The 26,437-nt window shown below is 57.2% G+C and overlaps 3 protein-coding genes across 5 annotated transcripts; all 3 read left to right on the top strand.

Annotated features, from left to right (window-relative positions):
• The first annotated feature begins 77 nt into the window (after positions 1–77).
• On the top strand, positions 78–13,873 carry RPUSD1 (RNA pseudouridylate synthase domain containing 1). 3 transcript variants are annotated; one of them, XR_001411323.1, is made up of 7 exons: positions 78–204; positions 840–1,031; positions 1,142–1,265; positions 1,414–1,516; positions 1,604–1,705; positions 1,988–2,442; positions 12,499–13,873. XR_001411323.1 is itself a non-coding variant. In XM_014936711.1 (6 exons), exons 2-6 carry the CDS (start codon positions 850–852, stop codon positions 2,386–2,388), a joined length of 912 nt encoding a protein of 303 aa, XP_014792197.1. In that variant the 5' UTR covers positions 78–204; positions 840–849; the 3' UTR covers positions 2,389–2,690. The 3 variants fall into 3 exon arrangements, 2 of the variants coding, with proteins under 2 accessions (XP_014792197.1, XP_014792199.1); XM_014936711.1 differs by lacking the exon at positions 12,499–13,873 and having other exon boundaries at positions 1,988–2,690; XM_014936713.1 differs by lacking the exons at positions 78–204; positions 12,499–13,873 and adding an exon at positions 447–575 and having other exon boundaries at positions 1,988–2,690.
• Positions 6,731–16,897, top strand: LOC106884649 (mesothelin-like protein). Its single transcript, XM_014936172.1, has 12 exons — positions 6,731–6,810; positions 7,261–7,484; positions 7,967–7,998; positions 8,521–8,570; positions 9,152–9,272; positions 9,386–9,471; positions 10,196–10,322; positions 10,408–10,598; positions 10,697–10,787; positions 10,885–11,029; positions 11,626–11,810; positions 16,778–16,897. The coding sequence occupies exons 2-12, from the start codon at positions 7,448–7,450 to the stop codon at positions 16,895–16,897; spliced, it is 1,185 nt and encodes a 394-aa protein (XP_014791658.1). The 5' UTR covers positions 6,731–6,810; positions 7,261–7,447.
• LOC106884738 (mesothelin-like protein) lies at positions 16,788–26,375 on the top strand. The gene is given in 15 exon segments (XM_014936275.1): positions 16,788–16,867; positions 17,318–17,541; positions 18,024–18,055; positions 18,578–18,627; positions 20,563–20,712; positions 20,811–20,901; positions 20,999–21,147; positions 21,701–21,923; positions 22,604–22,759; positions 22,946–23,079; positions 23,354–23,487; positions 23,653–23,753; positions 23,988–24,752; positions 24,755–25,301; positions 26,018–26,375. Coding segments are annotated over 14 exon segments (2,643 nt in total). The 5' UTR covers positions 16,788–16,867; positions 17,318–17,504; the 3' UTR covers positions 26,092–26,375.
• The last annotated feature ends 62 nt before the right edge of the window (positions 26,376–26,437 follow it).

Below are 26,437 nucleotides of genomic sequence, written 5' to 3' on the forward strand. Positions count from 1 at the left end.
GGCCGCCGCCGCCGCCGCGCTTGCTGCTGATTGGACGGGGAGCGCCGGCCGGAAGCGACGGAGGCGTTGATTGGACGCGACACGACGCTGGACGCGGCGGCGGCGGCGCTGATTGGACGCGACGCGCGGCCCCGGGCCCGGTGCCGCTGCTGGATACGATGTAGCCGCTCGCCCGCCCCGCCCGGCCCGGGGACAGCGCTGCAGGTCGGGACCGGGGGCAACGGGGGGGACGGGACGGGACGGGACGGGAGTCGGGTGGCCGCCGCCCCCTTCGCCGTGCGTGTTCCCTCCTCCGTGTCCCCTGTCTCCTCCGCCCTGCGTGTCCCCTGCCGGGCGCCACGGCGTGCTGTCCCGGCCGGAGCCGCTGAGATCGCGGCTGGGCCCCGGTTAGCAGCGGGAAGGGGCGGCGGGACCGGAGCTGGGGGGCAAGTAGGAGGAGGGAGAGGCCGAGCCCCGCGCCGACGGGCTGGATCGGCCCCGCACCGTGCGGCTGCGGGGCCTCCACGCGTGACACCGGGACGGGGCCTCCACGCGTGACACCGGGAGGGCTGCGGGACGCGTACGGCGTGGCACTGGTATGGCGGTGGCTGTAGTGCACCGGTAGCGCTGTGGGACCCAGCACAGTGTGACACCGGTATTGGTGTGGCTCAGGGACACGTGTGGTGTGACACCAGTATGTCCCCAGTCCAACCGGGGGTTCCCCAGCCCCAGGCCCTGCTCCCTGCCCACTCTGGCTGGGTCCCTTCCCTCCCCCGGGGGCTGTGCCCATCCCCGGGGGTGCCCCGGCTGAGGGCTCTTCCCGCCCCGCTCACCCCGGTTCCCCCTCCCGCTCCCTGCAGGGCGCTGGCCATGGAGCCGGGCACCATCGACAACCTGTCCATCCTGTACCAGAGCTCCGACTTCATCGTGGTCAACAAGCACTGGGACATCCGCATCGACAGCAAGATGTGGTACGAGACCCTGACCCTGCAGAGCCAGCTCAAGTACCGCTTCCCCGAGCTGGCCGACCCCGACACCTACTACGGCTTCAGGTGAGCAGCTGGGGACCAAACCAGGCTCTGCCCGGCCACCAAGCTGGCCTTGGCTGGGGACACTGCCCCAGTGGCCAGGGATGCTCCTCCGCCTCCCGTCTCCTCCCCAGGTTCTGCCACCAGCTCGACTTCTCCACCAGCGGGGCCCTGTGCGTCGCGCTCAACAAAGCAGCAGCGGGGAGTGCCTACAAGTGTTTTAAAGACCGACTGGTGACCAAAGCTTATCTCGCCCTGGTAAGCCCACCCCACCCCACCAGGTCCTTCTTCCGGACGTACCTTTTGGTTTTGCTAAATTACAGCTTGGCCTCTGCTTCTTGCTGTCCTGGTGTTGGTGAAGAGTGATGCTGGGGCTCGGTTTGCAAACCAGTTTTCTGCCCTGCAGGTCAGGGGCCACGTCAGCCAGAGCCGAATGACGATCCGCTACGCCATAGGGAAGAACACCACTGAGGGCATGACCCACATGATGTGCATCGATGGGACGGAGGGTGAGCGGCTCCCGCGCCCCACATGCGCTGCCCAGACCACCTGGGCCACGCTGGGGGGAGCTGACCCTCCTCTGCATCTCGTTGCAGGCTGTGAAAATCCCAAACCTTGCCAGTCGGAGCTGATCGTGCTCGAACACGGGTCCTACAGCGGAGACCCCGTAACCAAAGTGCTGCTGCAGCCGCTGACAGGTGGGAGCTCGGGGCCACGTGGGCATGGAGGGGCTGGTGGGGCTGGACAGACAGAGGAGCAGAGGTGCTCCAGCAGAACCTGCGCTTGTGCAGCCCTGGACCTCGGTGGCAGCTTGGTGACACTGTGAAAAACAAAGCCTAGAAGGGGCTGAGTGGAGCTGAGAGCCACACTCAGCTTGCAGAGGAGTGAGGTCCTCACACTAGGGGGACAAATGCCACTTGGTGCGTTGTCACCTTGCACCATGGTCTCCATAATTCCTCCACTCCTGTTCTCCCCCCCAGGGCGGACTCATCAGCTCCGGGTTCACTGCAGCGCCATTGGCCACCCCATCGTGGGGGACTTCACCTACAGCCACAAGAAGGACAGCAGTCCCTACAGGATGATGCTCCACGCCTACTACCTGCGCATCCCCACCGGCAAGGAGCTCATCGAGGTCTGCGCGCCCGACCCCTTCGTCACCGCCATGGACAGCAACTGGGTGCCCCACCACGTCATTCACCAGCTGGATGAGACCATCCAAGAGCTGAAGGACAAGATGATGCAGAAAGGAGAAGAGGAGGAGAGCCAGGAAGCCGTGCTTGGTGGCCAGGGAGAGGAGGCACAGCATGAAGCCAAGAGCCCGGAGACGGAGGAGCAGCGAGCCCAGTGTCAACAGTGGTTGGCCGAGTGGGCTTTGGAGTGAGCACAAACCACACCTCTGCATTTCCAGCCCAATGCTCCATTTTCGTCCCAGTGGGTCCCCACAGAGCCCAGCGCTGACTCCACATCTGCACTTTCTGTATGCCGTGGCTTCCCTCACATCTGGGGCTGGGCCTAGACAGATTTTAGCAGCGATTAGGGATTAGGATGGGTTAATTTTTTAATGTACACATCATCCATCTGGCCAGTGGATGCCCCTTTCCTAATTCTGGGCCTTCAGCAGCAGAGTCAGTGTGTCATGTACCAGCTTAGAGTGACCCCAAAGCTTTACATCCCTGTCCCAGGGCTCAGGCACAGCTGGGGAAGCACCAATGCTGCCTTTACCGTGAGTGTGATGGATGTATCTGCAAACCCTCAGTGCTTGGATGCTAAAGACCAGCCCAGCAAAGGGAGAGAACATCCCGGGTGCAGCTTCAGGGGGTGTGTGTCCCATTCCCTTTGCTCCCGGGTGTTTTGCCCTGGAGCTGGGCTGTGCCACGGGTGCAGGAGAGGTCCCTGCCTGCCCGACCCTGCTCTCACGCTTCCCTCCCTGCCTCGGCTCACGTGTGGGTTTTTTAAAGGTTTGTTGAAGGCGAGTGAGTTGATACGAATGGATTTTAAACTTTTTTTTTTAAAATTTCTATGAGAAGAATCCAGTCTTTTAGCAGTTCTGAAATACGGGTGGTCTCCGAAATGCGTGTATTTTTAGTATTTCTGTGGTCAGAATAGCCAGCAGCCCAAAGCTTTTTTAATAGATCTTATTATTCCTTATGATCTATTTTAATAGATCTTATTACTCTACGAGCATTGCCTTTTCTTAGCACCCACTCTTATTCTGGATGTGGACCTAACTCCTGCTGAGGCAGGTCAGAAGACACAAGCCCCTTTCTGCTTTGCCCAGATGAGGAGGAATCTGTTTTTGTCTTGTGATGTGGCTCCTCGCTGGTGGGTTTCTGTGTGGGTGTCAGCACCCAGGTGTGCCACGGGCAGGACCTACGGGTGGGCAGTTTGGGAGAGCTCTGGAGCAGCGAGAGCGGCCGAGGAAATGGTTAAAGCTAAAAGAAAGGCTGAGGACTGTCGGGAAGAGTGGGAAGGAGCTCGTCTCACAACGGAGCTCAGCTTTGCAAGATGCCAAGAGGAGTTTCTCTGGAAACTTTGCAGGATGCAAGATGCGGAGAGGAGTTTTTCCTGCAGTCTCTGGAGGACGTTTTGGAAATGAAGAGAGCGGGGGTGGGCTGGGGAGGGACAGAGGTGGCTGGAGCCCCTTGCACACAGAGCACCCATCCCTGGGTATTCAGCACCAAGCCACCACATCAGCACATGCCCGGAGCTATCGTCACCTCACAAGCCCTGTCCCATTTAAAATGCACCTGACAGTGGTTTCATGCAACTCATGTTCCTACCCTGAGGGGAAATAAAACAGCACAACCCTCTCCTTGTGGGTGAATGCAGTGTGCTGGGTCACTGAAACCCCACGGGGTATTGCCTCACCTGTGTCCCCGGGGGCTGGTGGGTCCAGGCTCACTGTGCTGTGGCACATGGCTAGGGACAAGGTGGCGTCACCTTGTCCTTTGGTGGCTTGGCACAAAGTGCTGCCATGAACTGCAGGGTGGGGACATGCTCCCGGCTCTGCAGGAAGCAGCCCTGAGCACCAAGAGGGGACCACAGGCTGGTGAGCTGGTGGCAGAGGGCTCAGGGGGGTTTGGACGAGCAGAAAATCCATCTCCTTCCTCCCAGGCCCTGTCCCTGCCCGTCCCATCTCTCAGGAGTGGCCGGGGAGAGGCAGCCACAGGCAGGTCCTGAAGCTGTAAATTAATGTCATGAACTTGTTTGCCAAAGAATGAATGTGGGTGACGTGCACAGGAAAAGTTACAGGTCAGACCTGCAGCGTCAGAGACGGGGCGCAGCCTTCCCTTCCCACAGGCCCTGCTGTGGGAACGGGCCCCGCTGTGCAACGGGGGACACGTCCTGCAGCTGCACCTCTGGGACGAGGCCACGGGGCCAGCAGTCACTGAGGGTGACATGGGGGACACACACCGGTCCCCACGCACAAGGGGATGGTGAGGAACCATCGCTCACTCCACCGTCTACGTTGAGGAGCCCCTGCACCTCCCGTCAGCCTTCGTGCATTGCACTTTTACCCGATGTTGCAGGAACCAGAGATAAATAAGCATTTTCCTTACCTTGCAGAGGGATGTTTTCCAGGCATCCTTCCCTGGCTTTCCCCCGGCGCCGTGTCCAGCCCTGCTCTCTCCTCTCTGCCATCACTGCCGCGGGGCCATGTGCCGCATCCTACGTGAATCCACTCCTGCATTCGGACCCGGGGTGGGGGGGTGTTGTGATGGGGGTGTGTGCCTCGTGACGTGCTGTACAGCTTGCAATAACCCTTATTTCTTGTTGCACGTGACCGTAGTAAACCATTTACCTGTGCACCCTGCGGTTCCCCCTCTGGTCTCTCGGTCCGCGCTGCTCGGGATGGCACGTTCCGCGGCGGGGCCGGTGCGGTGCCGGGAGATTCCAGGAATGAGCCCAGACCAGCACGACGGGACTGGCCCCAGGGCTCTGACACGGCCAACCTGTTGTTTGAACACCGGTGCTCATCCTCACCCTGCTGAAATCCTCCCCCCTGGCCGAAACCACTGGATTTATCTACCCGAAAGCCCTCCCGGATTTAGTAACTCTGGCACGGGTGACTAAGGATGCCCAGGGTGGCTGGGGCACATGCCACTGCCCCGGCCCTTCCCCTGCCTGTCACCCACTCTGTCCAATACCAGCATCTGGGATTGTCCCAAACCAAATAGCAGAGGCAGGGGAAAAACTCCTGATTTTGAAACACTGCAGCAGGAAACGGGGGAGCCATTTCCTGCAGAGCCATGGGGCTGCCGATGTTTCGGGGGTGCACAGGGAAAGCTGCTCCCACACGGGATTTCTATACGACCCTTGTACATCAGCAGTTGTTCCTCAGATCAGAGCAGCTGGAAAAGTGAAAGGATTCCCAAAGGAATCATTTGCAGTCTTCAGGCTGCAAGGTTTTTAAGGTTGTAAAGCTGATAAGGAGGGAGAAGGTGCTGGGTAAGAAGAGGGGGATGTGGTTGGGTCTTCCCTGCCTGCGGCAGCAGCGGTGCCCATCACCGACCCACCAAGTCCCCTGGGAGAAGGGGCTTTGGCTAATGGTTCCCAGCACATTCCTGTTTGGGGTGGATGCTCCTGTGCCTGCTCCTCCTGAGGCTGTTTCAAGGTCAGTTTTAAGCTCTGCAGGGACACGGTGGACGTGGTGACCTGCAAAGGGGCTGTGATGTGCCCCTGCCCTCCCACTCCAGCCACCTCTGGCCGGCAAGCCTGGGGCTGGGGCTGTGTCCCACCAGCAGCCTCATAGCAAACGAGTTTTTGTAATTTTACCACTCCAACAAAAGCTATTTTTACAGCGAGTCCTTCCAAAATAGAAACCAAAAACACCCGTGGGCGGTTGACCAAGCCCTGGTGCTGCAGGACTGGTTGCTCAGTGGGGGACAGGGACTGGGACATCAGATGGGGGCATCAGGGATGGCAAACCCTGTTCAGCACTGCACTGGTGGGTCTAGGGACCATTTGCAAAAGTTGATGTCCCCAAACCTGGCCGAACAAGTGGTGTGGCCGGGATGGCTGGTTCAGCCAAGCGCTGCCGACTGCTCTCACCTTTCCCTTTTCCCGGGATAAATTCACAGATAACGTGTTTGTTGCCGCAGAGCATCAGGGTCCTCCGGGTTTTCATCACACACAGCATTGGGCTCCTCCAAGTTTTCATTACACAGCCTCGGAAAGGCTTTGCTTCCTTTCTTTTTGGGGTCTCCTTCTTCACGGCACATGCTGAGCCATTTGGTCTCCTTCTTTGTGGCATTTCAAAGCGGGATCAGAAATTCCAGGGAGAAAGCTGTAAAAGGGGGAACAGGATCGTCCATGGCCAAGGCAAAAAGGACGGGTGTGAGGGAAGCACCTCCCAGAGGGGTGCTGAGCCCACTCGTCTATTCTGCAGACTTTTTGCCCTATAAAATACACCCCTGAATAGCTTGAAGGTTTTTTTACAAACTGAGAGGACCTTTGTCTCCATCAGGAGAGCAGAAACCACCAAAGCAGAGGATTTGACTCATTTGCCCCTAAGTTCAAAGTGACCCTTTACAAAGAAGGGAAAAAAAAAAAAACCACAACCAAACAAAAACCCAACAAAACCGGGAGAGAGAAAGCCAGGGAGCAGCTTTACAAAACACCATTGAGAAACTGTCCTGTCACACCCCGTTTTTCTGAGCAACATCCCCACCCCGCAGCAGATAAGTGCTGAGCCCTCCCCGGTGCTGCCCAGCCCCAGACACCTTCCCTGGCTGAGCAGCTCCGGATCCTCATCGCCCATCCAAATCCTCCCCGGACAGAGAGCGACTTGGCAAGGCCACCGGTGGGATTTAGGGAACTTAATGAGACTTAGCAGAAAAAAATTATTCGAATTATTCGCATCTAGTTCGAAGGGCAATAAGCTAATTGCTCTGGGCAGCGCTGAGCAGCCCATCGATGGCATTTCTAGAGCAGGGACTTATTTTCTACTGGGGGTTTCTAGCTGAGGGGTGTGGGGTTGGGTACAGGGGAAGGGCAATGCCTGATGGTGCTCCTCTACTGGGTTGTACTGGGTTCCTCCCAGTCTGCGCTGGTGTGGCTCTGTAAGGAGCCGAGGGATGGAGGGGGACCCTGTCACTGCAGGGTCCAGATGGGATCAGGGCTCTGGGTGTTGGAGAGGACTACTTATTGTGGAGTTTCTTTTAATAACAGATGGTGAATGAAATTCTGTTTTCTGGTATACAAGATTTAAAATCTCTCCTTTGGCTGCGGGGGGTTTGTGCGGGACTTGCAGAGCACGGGTGGGCTCACTGACCTGCTGGGATCCTGTGGCTCCAGCCCCAACATCAGAGGAGGGGATCGGCTGCAGGACCATTCCCAGCCCAGCCAGCACCCTCCTGGGGTGCAGGACACAGCTCCCCATCTCTGCTCTGCCCTCCTCCGACCTGCCCTGAGGACGAAGCCAAAGCACAGGCAGCACGATGTGGGCAGCCCCAGCGGCCATCTCTCTCTGCCTCCGTGAGTTATACGTCTTATCCCCACAAACCTGACCTTGCCCCAGGACCCCCCTTCCAACCCCGGGCTCCGGGGATGCTCCAAGCCCACGGTGCTTTTCATTCCCAACCCACGTGGCTTTGGTGCTCCCTGTGTTCTGCCTCCTGCTCCCATGAGCATCCGCAGGTGGTGGGAGTTTTCCCAGCCACAGCCCCTTAGAAATCTGCACAAATGTATTCCCAGGGGCAGATTTATCACTTTTTGCCTTCCAAACTCCCCCCGTGAGGCACCCCGGGTTGCTTGGGCTGGCAGAGGCTGCAGGGTGGTACAGGGGCTGCACAGCATTCACCAGCATTTACTAAGTATTATTAAATTGACAAAGAAAAGGACCTTTCCAAGACTTTAAACTGGGAGCTGCTTTATAACAGCCCCTGACCGCCCGCACATACGGTCCTGGATGTTTCATAACAGGGATTTTTTTATAACCCACTCCCACTTTGTTGCAGGTTTCTCCGCAGACCTCGTGAAAGCAGCCGTGGTGAGTCACTGCCGGCAGCTCCGGTGGCTCCAAATACACCAGGGCTTTGCCAAAACATGGCAGGAGTGGCAGAGCTGCCACAGTTCCCCCCATCCCCAGCTTCAGGGAGGCAAATCCATCGCCTCCCTGCTGTCCCCCTGTGCAGCCCATGGCTCCATCCCTGCCCTGTCCCATCCTTTCCCACCCCTCGCTCACCTGCTGCCCAGCATCCTTCCTACCCTGCTCCCAAACCGAGGGCTAGGACCCTAAACCTGACAGTCACCCAGTTCCCCCCAGCACTGGAGAACCAGGGACAGACCCGCTGTTGAAGAGTCCCTACTCCTGAGAGTGGCTGTGGTGGCTTTTGCCCCCACGTGTAGCCCAGGGCAACCGCAGGGCTGCTGCCCTTCTCAGAGGCTTGTGGGCAGCAGTGGCCAGTCTGGGCACTGTGGCCTCCTCAGACCCCATTCCCCACTCGGTCCCTGTGTTTAAAAGCCCTTTGTTCCTTGCTGCCACTGAATGTCCCCGTGTCCTCCTCCTCAGGTCACCCTGATCTTCGGAGCTGTTCTGTCTGCCACCGAACAACACGCCGAGTGAGTACCAACCCCAGCCAGGGTCTCTGACAAGCGGGAGGGTTTTGGGGGGCACAGGCAGTGGGGCCAGCGTGGGTGGATGTAGCATTTCTCCCCCCATCCATGTCTTGGCTGCTGTGACAGGTCACTTGGGCTGGGGAGGATTTAGAGCCTTGTGCAGCCGGTTCTGGTGCCGGCGCCCAGGCTGGGGTTTCAGCTGCGTCGGCTTTTGTTATAGCACAAACACACCAAGAATTTCCTTTCCTTTATGGGTCACGCAGACACAACAGGAGCCTCCCCCGAGCCAAAAATCCAGGCTCCGCTGGTTTTCACTCTTTGGGTGCAAAGTCCAGGCTACGGTTGGCACCTCCGCCACCCCCCTCTGCCATGGGGATGGGCACCTTCATGGCTGCAGGGCATCCCCTTTGGCACCACCACGGTACCAGGGCTGGGGGATGTTTCCACTGCTCCCCAGGTTATTCCCACTTACCCCACTGTCAAGGTGAAGGGGGATTTCCCATGGGAACAAGCGGATTCTTCCTCCATGGGGTGTCGGGGACCTAAAGTGGAGGGTGAAATGCAACTGTTCCTCCCCAACGCAGCCTCTCCAGCTCGGTCCTGCGAGGTTTCCAGTGCATCCCAGCCAGCGACCTGCCTGCTGCCGATGTCCTCGCCTTTGCCCAGGGTCTGCAAAATGAAACAGCGGAGCTGAGCGGTGCCCAGGTGGGCTGGGGCAGGGGCAGCAGACCCCAACAGGGTGCAGGGAGCCGGGGGGTGCCAGGGAAAAGGGGTTCTCACCACTTTGGCGTTGTCAAGAAAAGCCTCTCTCTGCCCAGCTCTCCTGCCTGGCCAGGCTGCTCGCTGCCAAGAACCTGACGGCCCATTTCAGCAGGTACCCACCAGACCTGCTGCTCTTCTTCGAGTGAGTATCAAGGGCAGCAAACAGCTGTGGTTTTGGTGCCCAATCTCTGAGGCTGGCACATGCCAGGGCACGCAGGAGGTCTGCCTAGGAGAAGAGTATTATGAAACCTGCATTGCAATGCCTGCCTCCGCGGGCACCTTCAGACCCACATGGGGCATTTCCAGCCCTGTAGACCCCCTGGTCCTCTCCTCGCCCTTCTCCTCTCTGAGGCTAGGGCCATGCTGGCCATGGCATGGGATGCATGGGGTTGGGTAGCCCCCATCCTGTGCTCAAGGTGTTCTCCCCAGGGTAAGAGGAGACCCCCCAGCCCCCTGAGCTCATTGCTCAGAAGGGATTCCCATGCTCCCCCCACAAAAAGCAACATTGAAGATCTCCTGCCTGGACATGACAAGCCCTTCGCCCTGTTCCTCCCTGCCACACTGACTCTTCATAGAATTGTAGAATGATATGGGGTTGGAAGGGACCTCTGGAGATCATCTAGTCCAACCCCCCCCGCCAAAGCAGGTCCACCCAGAGCAGGTTGCACAGGAACATGTCCAGGCGGGTTTTGAATGTTTCCAAAGAAGGAGACTCCATCACCTCTCTGGGCAGCCTGTTCCAGGGCTCTGCCACCCTCACAGTAAGGAAGTTCCTTCTCATGTTTAGGTGGAACTTCTTATACTCAAGTTTGTGCCCATTTCCTCTTGTCCTGTCACTGGGCACCACTGACTCTTGCTCCCTGCAGCTCGGCCGAGGTGCGTGGTGAGACCTGCCAAGAGTTTTACGCCCGGGCTTCCCGTGGGAACCTGGATCTGCTGCCCAGAGGCTCATCCCGACGGACGGGGCTGCTGCGCAGGGCACTGACCTGCCTGGTGAGTGAGGACCGAGCCAGAGGTGTCCAGGGTCCCCTCCACCCCTCACTGGGTGTTTATATGAGGGCTGGATCATCTCTCCCAGGGGGTGAGGAGCAGCCGCCTGCACCCCGAGCAGCTCAGCAGCCTCGGGGCGCTGGTGTGTGACATGGAGCCTGAGACCATCACAGCCTCAGATCCTGGCATCCTGGAGAACCTGAAGCTCTGCCCAGTGCTGACAGAGGCCCAGCAGGATGCCATCAACGCTGTGCTCCTTGGAGGGGGCACAGTGTATGGGTAAGGAGCCTCCACCTGCTCTTACGGGGTGGACAATGAGCTGGAGGGATGGTGTACCCATGAGGATGCTGAGCTGGTCCTTTTCCCCATGGCTGCAGGGATCCTTCGAGCTGGGATTTACGGACTCTGCAAAATTTGGGGCCGCTCGTGCTGGCTTTGAACCAGACCACGCTGAGCTTGGTGGCTGAGGTAAGCCCCCTCCTCGAGACCTTGGGGCAAGTTGCCCATCAACCAGGCCAGCCCTGAGGCTGGGGGACCCAGCACCCTCTTCCCCCCTCCCCGGCAGGCAGTGCGGGAGGCTTTTGGCAGGAGCATCGCAGCCACATACAGCACCCAGGGACGTTCCCAGAGGGAGAAATCCCTGACCCTCCTCAGGGCCTTCGCAGCAGCGTCGGCTTCATCTCACCCCAGGCTGAAGAGGAGCGCAGACAGTGAGTGTTCCCCTTCACTATGGCCAGACCAGACCAGTTCAGAGCTCTTGGGGGAAGGAAAAATGCCCCTGGGCTGGTCAGCATCTGGGTGCTCCTAGGGAGAGGGACAGGACCAGGCAGAAAGCTGTAGGACACCCTTGAAATAACTGGGGAGACGTCCTTACAGCAGACTGGGGTGATTGCTCTTACCTGTGAGCAGGGATATGCTGGAAGCGGAGACAGAAAACTCCTGGAGCTGGGTGGGAGCAGCACCAGAGGAGGATGCTGCCAGACTGGAGGATGCTCATGAGGGTGATGTGGGAAAGGGTTCATTTTCAAGTTGCCTTCAACAGGACAAAGCACACATGGTCTGCAGAGAAATCACCAGGTTTAACTTTAAGGAATGAAAGCAAATAAGGCACCTTCATGGGCTGGGGACCCAGGGGATGGGAGGAGGATTCTCAGTCTCACCTGGCAGGATGGCTGGAGTGTTGTTATTGGAATTCCCTGGTCTTTCACTGGGGCTCTTCTGAGGGGCTCTGGGACACTGTGGTAGGACCAGCGCCAGGCGGGAGGGAGAAAATACCATCTGCCTGACGTGCCCTCTGTACCCACAGGCTGCCTGTCCGCGCCCGTCACAGCCAGCACCATCTCTGACTCCCTCTTAGTCCTTGACTACAGCACCAGCGAGCAGCTTGACCTCTGCCTGAGCAATGAGGTCTTAAAAGCAAACCTGAAGCCTCTGCTGGATCAGCCGCTCCCCAAGGAGTACCTCCAAGTCATGAAAAAAAAGCTGGAGCAGGTGATGGGTGCCACAGGGTGGGAGACTCCACACAGCCCCCCGTTAGCATGGGCACACTCTGGGACAAGCTGCAGGAATGGGTATCACAGAATCACAGAATGATACAGGGTTGGAAGGGACCTCTGGAGATCATCTAGTCCAACCCCCCTGCTAAAGCAGGTTGCACAGGAACGTGCCCAGGCAAGGTTTGAATGTCTCTAGAGGAGACTCCACCACCTCTCTAGGCAGCCTCCTCCAGGGCTCTGCCACTCTCAAAGTAAAGAAGTTCCTCGTCATATTTAGGTGGAACTTCTTATATTCAAGTTTATGCCCATTTCCTCTTGTCCTATCCCTGGGCACCACTGAAAAAAGACTGGTCCCATCCTCTTGACACCCTCCCTTTCAGTATTTATAAGCATTGATCAGATCCCCCCTCAGCCTTCTCTTCTCCAGACCCAAGTCCCTCAGCCTCTCCTCCTCGTAAGAGAGATGCTCCAGGCCCCTCACCATCTTTGTAGCCCTCTGCTGTCCCCTCTGCTGTACGGGTCAGTGCATCACCCCCTGACAAGCCCTGAGCATCCTCCTCCACAAAGCCTGGGTTTGTGGAGAACCTGAGCTAAGGTTCCTGACGTTGGCCGAGTGGGCTTTGGAGTGAGCACAAACCACACCTCTGCATTTCCAGCCCAATGCTCCATTTTCGTCCCAGTGGGTCCCCACAGAGCCCAGCGCTGACTCCACATCTGCACTTTCTGTATGCCGTGGCTTCCCTCACATCTGGGGCTGGGCCTAGACAGATTTTAGCAGCGATTAGGGATTAGGATGGGTTAATTTTTTAATGTACACATCATCCATCTGGCCAGTGGATGCCCCTTTCCTAATTCTGGGCCTTCAGCAGCAGAGTCAGTGTGTCATGTACCAGCTTAGAGTGACCCCAAAGCTTTACATCCCTGTCCCAGGGCTCAGGTATAGCCGAGGCAGCACCAACGCTGCCTTTACCATGAGTGTGATGGACGTATCTGCAAACCCTCAGTGCTTGGATGCTAAAGACCAGCCCAGCAAAGGGAGAGAACATCCCGGGTGCAGCTTCAGGGGGTGTGTGTCCCATTCCCTTTGCTCCCGGGTGTTTTGCCCTGGAGCTGGGCTGTGCCACGGGTGCAGGAGAGGTCCCTGCCTGCCCGACCCTGCTCTCACGCTTCCCTCCCTGCCTCGGCTCACGTGTGGGTTTTTTAAAGGTTTGTTGAAGGCGAGTGAGTTGATACGAATGGATTTTAAACTTTTTTTTTTAAAATTTCTATGAGAAGAATCCAGTCTTTTAGCAGTTCTGAAATACGGGTGGTCTCCGAAATGCGTGTATTTTTAGTATTTCTGTGGTCAGAATAGCCAGCAGCCCAAAGCTTTTTTAATAGATCTTATTATTCCTTATGATCTATTTTAATAGATCTTATTACTCTACGAGCATTGCCTTTTCTTAGCACCCACTCTTATTCTGGATGTGGACCTAACTCCTGCTGAGGCAGGTCAGAAGACACAAGCCCCTTTCTGCTTTGCACAGACGAGAAGGAATCTGTTTTTGTCCCGTGGCGTGGCTCCTTTCTGGTGGGTTTCTGTGTGGGTGTCAGCACCCAGGTGTGCCACGGGCAGGACCTACGGGTGGGCAGTTTGGGAGAGCTCTGGAGCAGCGAAAGCTGCTGAGGAAATGGTTAAAGCTAAAAGAAAGGCTGAGGACTGTCGGGAAGAGTGGGAAGGAGCTCATCTCACAACGGAACTCAGCTTTGCAAGATGCCAAGAGGAGTTTCTCTGGAAACTTTGCAGGATGCAAGATGCCAAGAGGAGTTTTTCCTGCAGTCTCTGGAGGACGTTTTGGAAATGAAGAGAGCGGGGGTGGGCTGGGGAGGGACAGAGGTGGCTGGAGCCCCTTGCACAGAGAGCACCCATCCCTGGGTATTCAGCACCAAGCCACCACATCAGCACATGCCCGGAGCTATCGTCACCTCACAAGCCCTGTCCCATTTAAAATGCACCTGACAGTGGTTTCATGCAACTCATGTTCCTACCCTGAGGGGAAATAAAACAGCACAACCCTCTCCTTGTGGGTGAATGCAGTGTGCCGGGTCACCGAAACCCCACGGGGTATTGCCTCACCTGTGTCCCCAGGGGCTGGTGGGTCCAGGCTCACTGTGCTGTGGCACATGGCTCGGGACAAGGTGGCCGTCACCTTGTCCTTTGGTGGCTTGGCACAAAGTGCTGCCATGAACTGCAGGGTGGGGACATGCTCCCGGCTCTGCAGGAAGCAGCCCTGAGCACCAAGAGGGGACCACAGGCTGGTGAGCTGGTGGCAGAGGGCTCAGGGGGGTTTGGACGAGCAGAAAATCCATCTCCTTCCTCCCAGGCCCTGTCCCTGCCCGTCCCATCTCTCAGGAGTGGCCGGGGAGAGGCAGCCACAGGCAGGTCCTGAAGCTGTAAATTAATGTCATGAACTTGTTTGCCAAAGAATGAATGTGGGTGACGTGCACAGGAAAAGTTACAGGTCAGACCTGCAGCGTCAGAGACGGGGCGCAGCCTTCCCTTCCCACAGGCCCTGCTGTGGGAACGGGCCCCGCTGTGCAACGGGGGACACGTCCTGCAGCTGCACCTCCGGGACGAGGCCACGGGGCCAGCAGTCACTGAGGGTGACATGGGGGACACACACCGGTCCCCACGCACAAGGGGATGGTGAGGAACCATCGCTCACTCCACCGTCTACGTTGAGGAGCCCCTGCACCTCCCGTCAGCCTTCGTGCATTGCACTTTTACCCGATGTTGCAGGAACCAGAGATAAATAAGCATTTTCCTTACCTTGCAGAGGGATGTTTTCCAGGCATCCTTCCCTGGCTTTCCCCCGGCGCCGTGTCCAGCCCTGCTCTCTCCTCTCTGCCATCACTGCCGCGGGGCCATGTGCCGCATCCTACGTGAATCCACTCCTGCATTCGGACCCAGGGTGGGGGGGTGTTGTGATGGGGGTGTGTGCCTCGTGACGTGCTGTACAGCTTGCAATAACCCTTATTTCTTGTTGCACGTGACCGTAGTAAACCATTTACCTGTGCACCCTGCGGTTCCCCCTCTGGTCTCTCGGTCCGCGCTGCTCGGGATGGCACATTCCGCGGTGGGGCCGGTGCGGTGCCGGGAGATTCCAGGAATGAGCCCAGACCAGCACGACGGGACTGGCCCCAGGGCTCTGACACGGCCAACCTGTTGTTTGAACACCGGTGCTCATCCTCACCCTGCTGAAATCCTCCCCCCTGGCCGAAACCACTGGATTTATCTACCCGAAAGCCCTCCCGGATTTAGTAACTCTGGCACGGGTGACTAAGGATGCCCAGGGTGGCTGGGGCACATGCCACTGCCCCGGCCCTTCCCCTGCCTGTCACCCACTCTGTCCAATACCAGCATCTGGGATTGTCCCAAACCAAATAGCAGAGGCAGGGGAAAAACTCCTGATTTTGAAACACTGCAGCAGGAAACGGGGGAGCCATTTCCTGCAGAGCCATGGGGCTGCCGATGTTTCGGGGGTGCACAGGGAAAGCTGCTCCCACACGGGATTTCTATACGACCCTTGTACATCAGCAGTTGTTCCTCAGATCAGAGCAGCTGGAAAAGTGAAAGGATTCCCAAAGGAATCATTTGCAGTCTTCAGGCTGCAAGGTTTTTAAGGTTGTAAAGCTGATAAGGAGGGAGAAGGTGCTGGGTAAGAAGAGGGGGATGTGGTTGGGTCTTCCCTGCCTGCGGCAGCAGCGGTGCCCATCACCGACCCACCAAGTCCCCTGGGAGAAGGGGCTTTGGCTAATGGTTCCCAGCACATTCCTGTTTGGGGTGGATGCTCCTGTGCCTGCTCCTCCTGAGGCTGTTTCAAGGTCAGTTTTAAGCTCTGCAGGGACACGGTGGACGTGGTGACCTGCAAAGGGGCTGTGATGTGCCCCTGCCCTCCCACTCCAGCCACCTCTGGCCGGCAAGCCTGGGGCTGGGGCTGTGTCCCACCAGCAGCCTCATAGCAAACGAGTTTTTGTAATTTTACCACTCCAACAAAAGCTATTTTTACAGCGAGTCCTTCCAAAATAGAAACCAAAAACACCCGTGGGCGGTTGACCAAGCCCTGGTGCTGCAGGACTGGTTGCTCAGTGGGGGACAGGGACTGGGACATCAGATGGGGGCATCAGGGATGGCAAACCCTGTTCAGCACTGCACTGGTGGGTCTAGGGACCATTTGCAAAAGTTGATGTCCCCAAACCTGGCCGAACAAGTGGTGTGGCCGGGATGGCTGGTTCAGCCAAGCGCTGCCGACTGCTCTCACCTTTCCCTTTTCCCGGGATAAATTCACAGATAACGTGTTTGTTGCCGCAGAGCATCAGGGTCCTCCGGGTTTTCATCACACACAGCATTGGGCTCCTCCAAGTTTTCATTACACAGCCTCGGAAAGGCTTTGCTTCCTTTCTTTTTGGGGTCTCCTTCTTCACGGCACATGCTGAGCCATTTGGTCTCCTTCTTTGTGGCATTTCAAAGCGGGATCAGAAATTCCAGGGAGAAAGCTGTAAAAGGGGGAACAGGATCGTTCATGGCCAAGGCAAAAAGGACGGGTGTGAGGGAAGCACCTCCCAGAGGGGTGCTGAGCCCACTCGTCTATTCTGCAGACTTTTTGCCCTATAAAATACACCCCTGAATAGCTTGAAGGTTTTTTTACAAACTGAGAGGACCTTTGTCTCCATCAGGAGAGCAGAAACCACCAAAGCAGAGGATTTGACTCATTTGCCCCTAAGTTCAAAGTGACCCTTTACAAAGAAGGGAAAAAAAAAAAAACCACAACCAAACAAAAACCCAACAAAACCGGGAGAGAGAAAGCCAGGGAGCAGCTTTACAAAACACCATTGAGAAACTGTCCTGTCACACCCCGTTTTTCTGAGCAACATCCCCACCCCGCAGCAGATAAGTGCTGAGCCCTCCCCGGTGCTGCCCAGCCCCAGACACCTTCCCTGGCTGAGCAGCTCCGGATCCTCATCGCCCATCCAAATCCTCCCCGGACAGAGAGCGACTTGGCAAGGCCACCGGTGGGATTTAGGGAACTTAATGAGACTTAGCAGAAAAAAATTATTCGAATTATTCGCATCTAGTTCGAAGGGCAATAAGCTAATTGCTCTGGGCAGCGCTGAGCAGCCCATCGATGGCATTTCTAGAGCAGGGACTTATTTTCTACTGGGGGTTTCTAGCTGAGGGGTGTGGGGTTGGGTACAGGGGAAGGGCAATGCCTGATGGTGCTCCTCTACTGGGTTGTACTGGGTTCCTCCCAGTCTGCGCTGGTGTGGCTCTGTAAGGAGCCGAGGGATGGAGGGGGACCCTGTCACTGCAGGGTCCAGATGGGATCAGGGCTCTGGGTGTTGGAGAGGACTACTTATTGTGGAGTTTCTTTTAATAACAGATGGTGAATGAAATTCTGTTTTCTGGTATACAAGATTTAAAATCTCTCCTTTGGCTGCGGGGGGTTTGTGCGGGACTTGCAGAGCACGGGTGGGCTCACTGACCTGCTGGGATCCTGTGGCTCCAGCCCCAACATCAGAGGAGGGGATCGGCTGCAGGACCATTCCCAGCCCAGCCAGCACCCTCCTGGGGTGCAGGACACAGCTCCCCATCTCTGCTCTGCCCTCCTCCGACCTGCCCTGAGGACGAAGCCAAAGCACAGGCAGCACGATGTGGGCAGCCCCAGCGGCCATCTCTCTCTGCCTCCGTGAGTTATACGTCTTATCCCCACAAACCTGACCTTGCCCCAGGACCCCCCTTCCAACCCCGGGCTCCGGGGATGCTCCAAGCCCACGGTGCTTTTCATTCCCAACCCACGTGGCTTTGGTGCTCCCTGTGTTCTGCCTCCTGCTCCCATGAGCATCCGCAGGTGGTGGGAGTTTTCCCAGCCACAGCCCCTTAGAAATCTGCACAAATGTATTCCCAGGGGCAGATTTATCACTTTTTGCCTTCCAAACTCCCCCCGTGAGGCACCCCGGGTTGCTTGGGCTGGCAGAGGCTGCAGGGTGGTACAGGGGCTGCACAGCATTCACCAGCATTTACTAAGTATTATTAAATTGACAAAGAAAAGGACCTTTCCAAGACTTTAAACTGGGAGCTGCTTTATAACAGCCCCTGACCGCCCGCACATACGGTCCTGGATGTTTCATAACAGGGATTTTTTTATAACCCACTCCCACTTTGTTGCAGGTTTCTCCGCAGACCTCGTGAAAGCAGCCGTGGTGAGTCACTGCCGGCAGCTCCGGTGGCTCCAAATACACCAGGGCTTTGCCAAAACATGGCAGGAGTGGCAGAGCTGCCACAGTTCCCCCCATCCCCAGCTTCAGGGAGGCAAATCCATCGCCTCCCTGCTGTCCCCCTGTGCAGCCCATGGCTCCATCCCTGCCCTGTCCCATCCTTTCCCACCCCTCGCTCACCTGCTGCCCAGCATCCTTCCTACCCTGCTCCCAAACCGAGGGCTAGGACCCTAAACCTGACAGTCACCCAGTTCCCCCCAGCACTGGAGAACCAGGGACAGACCCGCTGTTGAAGAGTCCCCACTCCTGAGAGTGGCTGTGGTGGCTTTTGCCCCCACGTGTAGCCCAGGGCAACCGCAGGGCTGCTGCCCTTCTCAGAGGCTTGTGGGCAGCAGTGGCCAGTCTGGGCACTGTGGCCTCCTCAGACCCCATTCCCCACTCGGTCCCTGTGTTTAAAAGCCCTTTGTTCCTTGCTGCCACTGAATGTCCCCGTGTCCTCCTCCTCAGGTCACCCTGATCTTCGGAGCTGTTCTGTCTGCCACCGAACAACACGCCGAGTGAGTACCAACCCCAGCCAGGGTCTCTGACAAGCGGGAGGGTTTTGGGGGGCACAGGCAGTGGGGCCAGCGTGGGTGGATGTAGCATTTCTCCCCCCATCCATGTCTTGGCTGCTGTGACAGGTCACTTGGGCTGGGGAGGATTTAGAGCCTTGTGCAGCCGGTTCTGGTGCCAGCGCCCAGGCTGGGGTTTCAGCTGCGTCGGCTTTTGTTATAGCACAAACACACCAAGAATTTCCTTTCCTTTATGGGTCACGCAGACACAACAGGAGCCTCCCCCGAGCCAAAAATCCAGGCTCCGCTGGTTTTCACTCTTTGGGTGCAAAGTCCAGGCTACGGTTGGCACCTCCGCCACCCCCCTCTGCCATGGGGATGGGCACCTTCATGGCTGCAGGGCATCCCCTTTGGCACCACCACGGTACCAGGGCTGGGGGATGTTTCCACTGCTCCCCAGGTTATTCCCACTTACCCCACTGTCAAGGTGAAGGGGGATTTCCCATGGGAACAAGCGGATTCTTCCTCCATGGGGTGTCGGGGACCTAAAGTGGAGGGTGAAATGCAACTGTTCCTCCCCAACGCAGCCTCTCCAGCTCGGTCCTGCGAGGTTTCCAGTGCATCCCAGCCAGCGACCTGCCTGCTGCCGATGTCCTCGCCTTTGCCCAGGGTCTGCAAAATGAAACAGCGGAGCTGAGCGGTGCCCAGGTGGGCTGGGGCAGGGGCAGCAGACCCCAACAGGGTGCAGGGAGCCGGGGGGTGCCAGGGAAAAGGGGTTCTCACCACTTTGGCGTTGTCAAGAAAAGCCTCTCTCTGCCCAGCTCTCCTGCCTGGCCAGGCTGCTCGCTGCCAAGAACCTGACGGCCCATTTCAGCAGGTACCCACCAGACCTGCTGCTCTTCTTCGAGTGAGTATCAAGGGCAGCAAACAGCTGTGGTTTTGGTGCCCAATCTCTGAGGCTGGCACATGCCAGGGCACGCAGGAGGTCTGCCTAGGAGAAGAGTATTATGAAACCTGCATTGCAATGCCTGCCTCCGCGGGCACCTTCAGACCCACATGGGGCATTTCCAGCCCTGTAGACCCCCTGGTCCTCTCCTCGCCCTTCTCCTCTCTGAGGCTAGGGCCATGCTGGCCATGGCATGGGATGCATGGGGTTGGGTAGCCCCCATCCTGTGCTCAAGGTGTTCTCCCCAGGGTAAGAGGAGACCCCCCAGCCCCCTGAGCTCATTGCTCAGAAGGGATTCCCATGCTCCCCCCACAAAAAGCAACATTGAAGATCTCCTGCCTGGACATGACAAGCCCTTCGCCCTGTTCCTCCCTGCCACACTGACTCTTCATAGAATTGTAGAATGATATGGGGTTGGAAGGGACCTCTGGAGATCATCTAGTCCAACCCCCCCCGCCAAAGCAGGTCCACCCAGAGCAGGTTGCACAGGAACATGTCCAGGCGGGTTTTGAATGTTTCCAAAGAAGGAGACTCCATCACCTCTCTGGGCAGCCTGTTCCAAGGCTCTGCCACCCTCCCAGTAAGGCAGTTCCTTCTCCTGTTTAGGGGGAACTTCTTATACTCAAGTTTGTGCCCATTTCCTCTTGTCCTGTCACTGGGCACCACTGACTCTTGCTCCCTGCAGCTCGGCCGAGGTGCATGGTGAGACCTGCCAAGAGTTTTACGCCCGGGCTTCCCATGGGAACCTGGATCTGCTGCCCCGAGGCTCATCCCGACGGACGGGGCTGCTGCGCAGGGCACTGACCTGCCTGGTGAGTGAGGACCGAGCCAGAGGTGTCCAGGGTCCCCTCCACCCCTCACTGGGTGTTTATATGAGGGCTAACCCAGGGGTGTTCCAGGGTCCCTGCCACCCCTCACTGGGTGTTTATATGAGGGCTGGGTCATCTCTCCCAGGGGGTGAGGAGCAGCCGCCTGCACCCCGAGCAGCTCAGCAGCCTCGGGGCACTGGTGTGTGACATGGAGCCTGAGACCATCACGGCCTCAGACCCCGGCATCCTGGAGAACCTGAAGCTCTGCCCAGTGCTGACAGAGGCCCAGCAGGATGCCATCAACGCTGTGCTCCTTGGAGGGGGCACAGTGTATGGGTAAGGAGCCTCCACCTGCTCTTACGGGGTGGACAATGAGCTGGAGGGATGGTGTACCCATGAGGATGCTGAGCTGGTCCTTTTCCCCATGGCTGCAGGGATCCTTCGAGCTGGGATTTACGGACTCTGCAAAATTTGGGGCCGCTCGTGCTGGCTTTGAACCAGACCACGCTGAGCTTGGTGGCTGAGGTAAGCCCCCTCCTCGAGACCTTGGGGCAAGTTGCCCATCAACCAGGCCAGCCCTGAGGCTGGGGGACCCAGCACCCTCTTCCCCCCTCCCCGGCAGGCAGTGCGGGAGGCTTTTGGCAGGAGCATCGCAGCCACATACAGCACCCAGGGACGTTCCCAGAGGGAGAAATCCCTGACCCTCCTCAGGGCCTTCGCAGCAGCGTCGGCTTCATCTCACCCCAGGCTGAAGAGGAGCGCAGACAGTGAGTGTTCCCCTTCACTATGGCCAGACCAGACCAGTTCAGAGCTCTTGGGGGAAGGAAAAATGCCCCTGGGCTGGTCAGCATCTGGGTGCTCCTAGGGAGAGGGACAGGACCAGGCAGAAAGCTGTAGGACACCCTTGAAATAACTGGGGAGACGTCCTTACAGCAGACTGGGGTGATTGCTCTTACCTGTGAGCAGGGATATGCTGGAAGCGGAGACAGAAAACTCCTGGAGCTGGGTGGGAGCAGCACCAGAGGAGGATGCTGCCAGACTGGAGGATGCTCATGAGGGTGATGTGGGAAAGGGTTCATTTTCAAGTTGCCTTCAACAGGACAAAGCACACATGGTCTGCAGAGAATCACCAGGTTTAACTTTAAGGAATGAAAGCCAATAAGGCACCTTCATGAGCTGGGGACCCAGGGGATGGGAGGATGATTCTCAGACTCACCTGGCAGGATGGCTTGAGTGTTGTTATTGCAATTCCCTGGTCTTTCACTGGGGCTCTTCTGAGGGGCTCTGGGACACTGTGGTAGGACCAGCGCCAGGCGGGAGGGAGAAAATACCATCTGCCTGACGTGCCCTCTCTGCCCACAGACTGCCTGTCCAGGCCCGTCACGGCCAGCACCATCTCTGACTCCCTCTTAGTCCTTGACTACAGCACCAGCGAGCAGCTTGACCTCTGCCTGAGCAATGAGGTCTTAAAAGCAAACCTGAAGCCTCTGCTGGATCAGCCGCTCCCCAAGGAGTACCTCCAAGTCATGAAAAAAAAGCTGGAGCAGGTGATGGGTGCCACAGGGTGGGAGACTCCGCACAGCCCCCCGTTAGCATGGGCACTCTGGGACAAGCTGCAGGAATGGGTATCACAGAATCACAGAATGATACAGGGTTGGAAGGGACCTCTGGAGATCATCTAGTCCAAACCCCCTGCCAAAGCAGGTCCACCTGGAGCAGGTTGCACAGGAACGTGTCCAGGCAAGGTTTGAATGTCTCTAGAGGAGACTCCATCACTTCTGGGCAGCCTGTTCCAGGGCTCTGCCACCTGCTAAGTAAAGAAGTTCCTCCTCATGTTTAGGTGGAACTTCTTATATTCAAGTTTATGCCCATTTCCTCTTGTCCTATCCCTGGGCACCACTGAAAAAAGACTGGTCCCATCCTCTTGACACCCTCCCTTTCAGTATTTATAAGCATTGATCAGATCCCCCCTCAGCTTTCTCTTCTCCAGACTAAAAGACCCAAGTCCCTCAGCCTCTCCTCCTAAGAGGAGGCCCATCATCATCTTTGTAGCCCTTTGCTGCACCCCCTCCAGCAGTTCCCTGTCGTTCAACTGTGGAGCCCAGAACTGTTCAAGAAGGACAGGGAAGGGTGTCACCAGCCATGGTGGGGAAGGAACCTGTGCCTGTTTCTGCCATCTTTTCCCTTCCCGGACCCTCTTTTCTGCCCCACTGGCCTGGCCCTACAGATTTACCCATCGGGGATCCCAGAGGACCAGCTGAAGCTGTTGGGGCCGCTGTCCCGCCAGTACACGGCGGAGGAGATCAGCCAGTGGCAGGTGACATCCAACGACACGCTCTTAGCCCTGCTCAACCCCTCGGATGGCAAGTGGAAGGCTCCCCAGGTAAAGCCCTGGCAGCAGCGGGGCACAGGGGCTGGTGAACCCAAACTGGGACCACTTGGTGCCCAAGCCCATCTCGGGGAGAGGGCAGTGCCCGAGGGTGGCTCGGTGGTTTTGCAGCACACACATTTCTACCAGGAGCATCTTCCTTCCCTGCCTGCGTGCAACCACAGCAACTGTGTTTCCCAGGTCCAGCAGCTTATCGCCAGGTACCAGGCCCTGGGGGGCACCTTGACTGGGTCCTTGCTCCGGGAACTGGGTGGGAGAAACCTGTGTAACCTGCAGGAGGAGCAGATCGAGGACATACCTCCAGAAGCAATCAGGTAAGCCACTTTTTAGGGATGCTTTTCAGTCCTGCGAGGCCCTTGGGGACCCCAGGAGAAGCGGATGGTGGGATGGCAGACTCCCACCTGCATTTCAGCTCTGCCCACTCGCAGGTAGCACGGTGGCACGGCCATGTCCTGCTCCCACCTGCTGCCTGAGCCACCGGCACCGCGGGCAGGGATAGACCACTCATCTCCCCCACCAACAACAGGGCTTTAGCTGTGGTTTGGGGTGGTGCCCCCAGTACTAACCTGCAACCCTTCCTCTCCCCAGGACTGCAGGACAATTAGACATTTCTTCTTGTTCCCAAACCAAGAAGGACCAGCTCTACAGAAAAGCCCAGGAGGCCTTTGCTGGCCAGGCTGGCACCACCAGGGCGTATTATTGCCAGATTTGGCCATACCTGGGTAGGTGTTTCAGTCTTCACCCTCCTTTCCACAGCGTTGGGTACCTTTTCCTCAGCCGGGGGGATTTACCCACACTAGAGACACATTTAGCAGCCTCCAGACCCCCCCCACAAAAGCGTTGGAAGTGTTTGCACATGTCTAGGTGCCCCGTACACTTTCTTTAAGGTGGAGCTCCAGCAAAGGACTTGAAAGACTTGGCTAAAGCTGGCGTTGCCATAGACATGGACATCGACACCTTCCTTGCCCTAAATCCCGATGAGCTGCAGGTACATTCCCCACCACGCTGCTCCTCTTTTCCCCGCTGAAGGGCAGGGCTAGTCAAGGGCTGAGCAGTGGGGTTTGAGGCTACAGCCCCATCAGACCACCAAGTCTCTATTTTTTTTACCTTTTTACATTTTTTTTTGGAAGTTATTACTTGCTCTACAGTCCCACTAGAAGAGCCCCTTGTGGTGAGGCCGGCTGTGAGGATGAACAAAGGTGTTGTTGTCCGTGTGTTGCAGAAACTCAGTGTCATGGACGTGAAATCTTTGCTTGGGGAAAACCTCCGTTACCTGAAGGAAGCTGAAAATGAGACCTCGGTGATGCGCTGGGTGAAGAGACAGTCCCAACAGGAACTGGACTGTGTCCTGGGAATCGACCTGCAAGGGGGGATGGGGGAGCCCAGCCCCACGGCCACCCCTCCTCACCCCACCACCTCGGCCAGTATCACCCCCACGGCCACCGTCTCTGTGCCCACCACCTTCCCCACTGTCCCCACCCCTACTGCCATTAGCAGCCTCCCCTCCACTAATTCAAGCACCATCCCCAACAAGGCCCCCACGCCAAGTGCTATCAGCCCGACCCCCCCTCACAACACTCCCCCACAGACTTCCACCACTGCCCCCAGTTCTGCTGGGAGTCCCCCTGCCACCTCCACCACCCAACCTGCTCCCACCACCATTGTCCTATGCTCCACCCACCAATCTGCCACCCCAAATAAGGTCACCCCCCCTGCTGCCACCCTCCTCACCACCATCCTTGCCACTGTCAACCCCAACACCACCTCTCCCAGCTCCGTCCCACCCCCTGCTGTCACACATGGGGCCACCACCACCAGCGTTGTTACTAACCCAACTCTTACCACCCGCAACACCAGTACCCCACTGGTGTCCATGAACCCCCCAGCACCTGGGGTTACCATCAACCCTGCTCCTGCCACCCGTAACACCAGTACCCCACTGGTGTCCACAAACCCCCCAGCACCTGGAGGTACCATCAACCCTGCTCCTCCCCCCCTGCTGCCACCCTCCTCACCACCATCCTTGCCACTGTCAACCCCAACACCACCTCTCCCAGCTCCGTCCCACCCCCTGCTCTCACACATGGGGCCACCACCACCAGCGTTGTTACTAACCCAACTCTTACCACCCGCAACACCAGTACCCCACTGGTGTCCATGAACCCCCCAGCACCTGGGGTTACCATCAACCCTGCTCCTGCCACCCGTAACACCACCACACCGAGCATCCACAGTGCTCCCAGCACCCTTGTCCCTAAATCCACTTCTGCACCCGCTACCACCACAACCACAGAAATGACCCTCCCTCCCCACAAGCCCTCCCCGACTCCTAACTCCAGTGTCTCCACCCAAGAGACTGTAGTCTCCTCCACGGCCAAGACTACAACGTTGGCTTGCAAGACCAGTGCCCCTCCAGCATTTCTTGGCTCCTCTTCCACCACCACCAGCAGTGAGACCACTAAAAACCCACCTGCAGGTGTGCCAGAGCCACCAAGACCAACACCTGGTGGATACATCAACCTGCAACCTGAAGCTGGTAAGGTGTGAATGTTCGGAGTCGGGAAAAGTTTAGGAACCGATGGTGAGGCAGAAGTCTTCAGAGACAAGCAGTAGCTGATCCACCTTCTTCCTGGCCAGATTCAATCTGCTGTGAGGCTTCCCACAGGAAACCCCAAGTAGTTTCTGGCTAGACAGGTAGCGACGTGGCTCTCCAGGGTGTCACAGCCCCTGGATCTGGACCACACTCCCTTCAGATCCCATGTACTCTGCAAGTCCAGCAAGTTGCACCTTAAGATGTCTCATCATGCATGGATGGCCCCCCTCAGCCACTCCGCAGAAAGCTGGAGTAATCCCAATAATGCCAATGCACTGCACTGTGTTTCCCAAGGTGAGGATATGGTCTTCCCCATTTCAGTGTCTCTGTAAAAGCAGCAGCCCTGTAAAAGCACTAAAATCTGAAGTCATTTAACCTGACAGAGCAGCATCTGTAGCTTTAGTGACTCAACAGATTTACTCTTGCTTTACGCTGGTGAAAGTAAGAAAATACTCAGTCCTGCTGACTGTTCACAGCCAGGTGACATTTGTAACTGGGGTGCAGGTATGGGCCATGTCACAACAGGCAGGAAAGTGTTATCCTGACACGTGCAATCCCATGGAGCACCTGAATCCCAAAGCAGCTCTACTGCCCTCACAGCTCACACGTGCTGTTTCTCTGGATAATCCAATTCTTTCTCATCTGTCTCCTCCACCCAGGATCAGGATCCAGACTCTCCTCCTGCCTGGTGCTCGTACTGACGACAGCCTCACTGCTGCGAGGGCTTCTCTGACACGGCCACCTCCAGCCCCAAACTCACTGGATCCCTCCTTTCATTTCCACCATCCTGCAAAAGAACGGTGCTGGCAAATTCTCTGTGGAACAGCAGAAACCCAGGAAAGGAATAGCATTTGGCCATTTGATACCAGCACAGAATTTGCTTATTAATTTTGAGGCTGGGCAGTGAAAGGAGGAGAGATATTTTTCCAACCCAAAGAAGCCCAAGAGGTACTTGTTAGCTAGTTGTTCTCTGTAATACAATCACCAGCAGCACTGACTGGTCTGACAATGCAGACAGCGGGCACAGTTCTGCCAGCTCGACTTGCACTTTTACTTCTAAGCAGTCCCACTGGGATCTG

This window comes from Calidris pugnax, unplaced genomic scaffold (genome assembly GCF_001431845.1).
Source record: "Calidris pugnax isolate Ruff unplaced genomic scaffold, ASM143184v1 scaffold17, whole genome shotgun sequence".
Taxonomy (NCBI): Eukaryota; Metazoa; Chordata; class Aves; order Charadriiformes; family Scolopacidae; genus Calidris; species Calidris pugnax.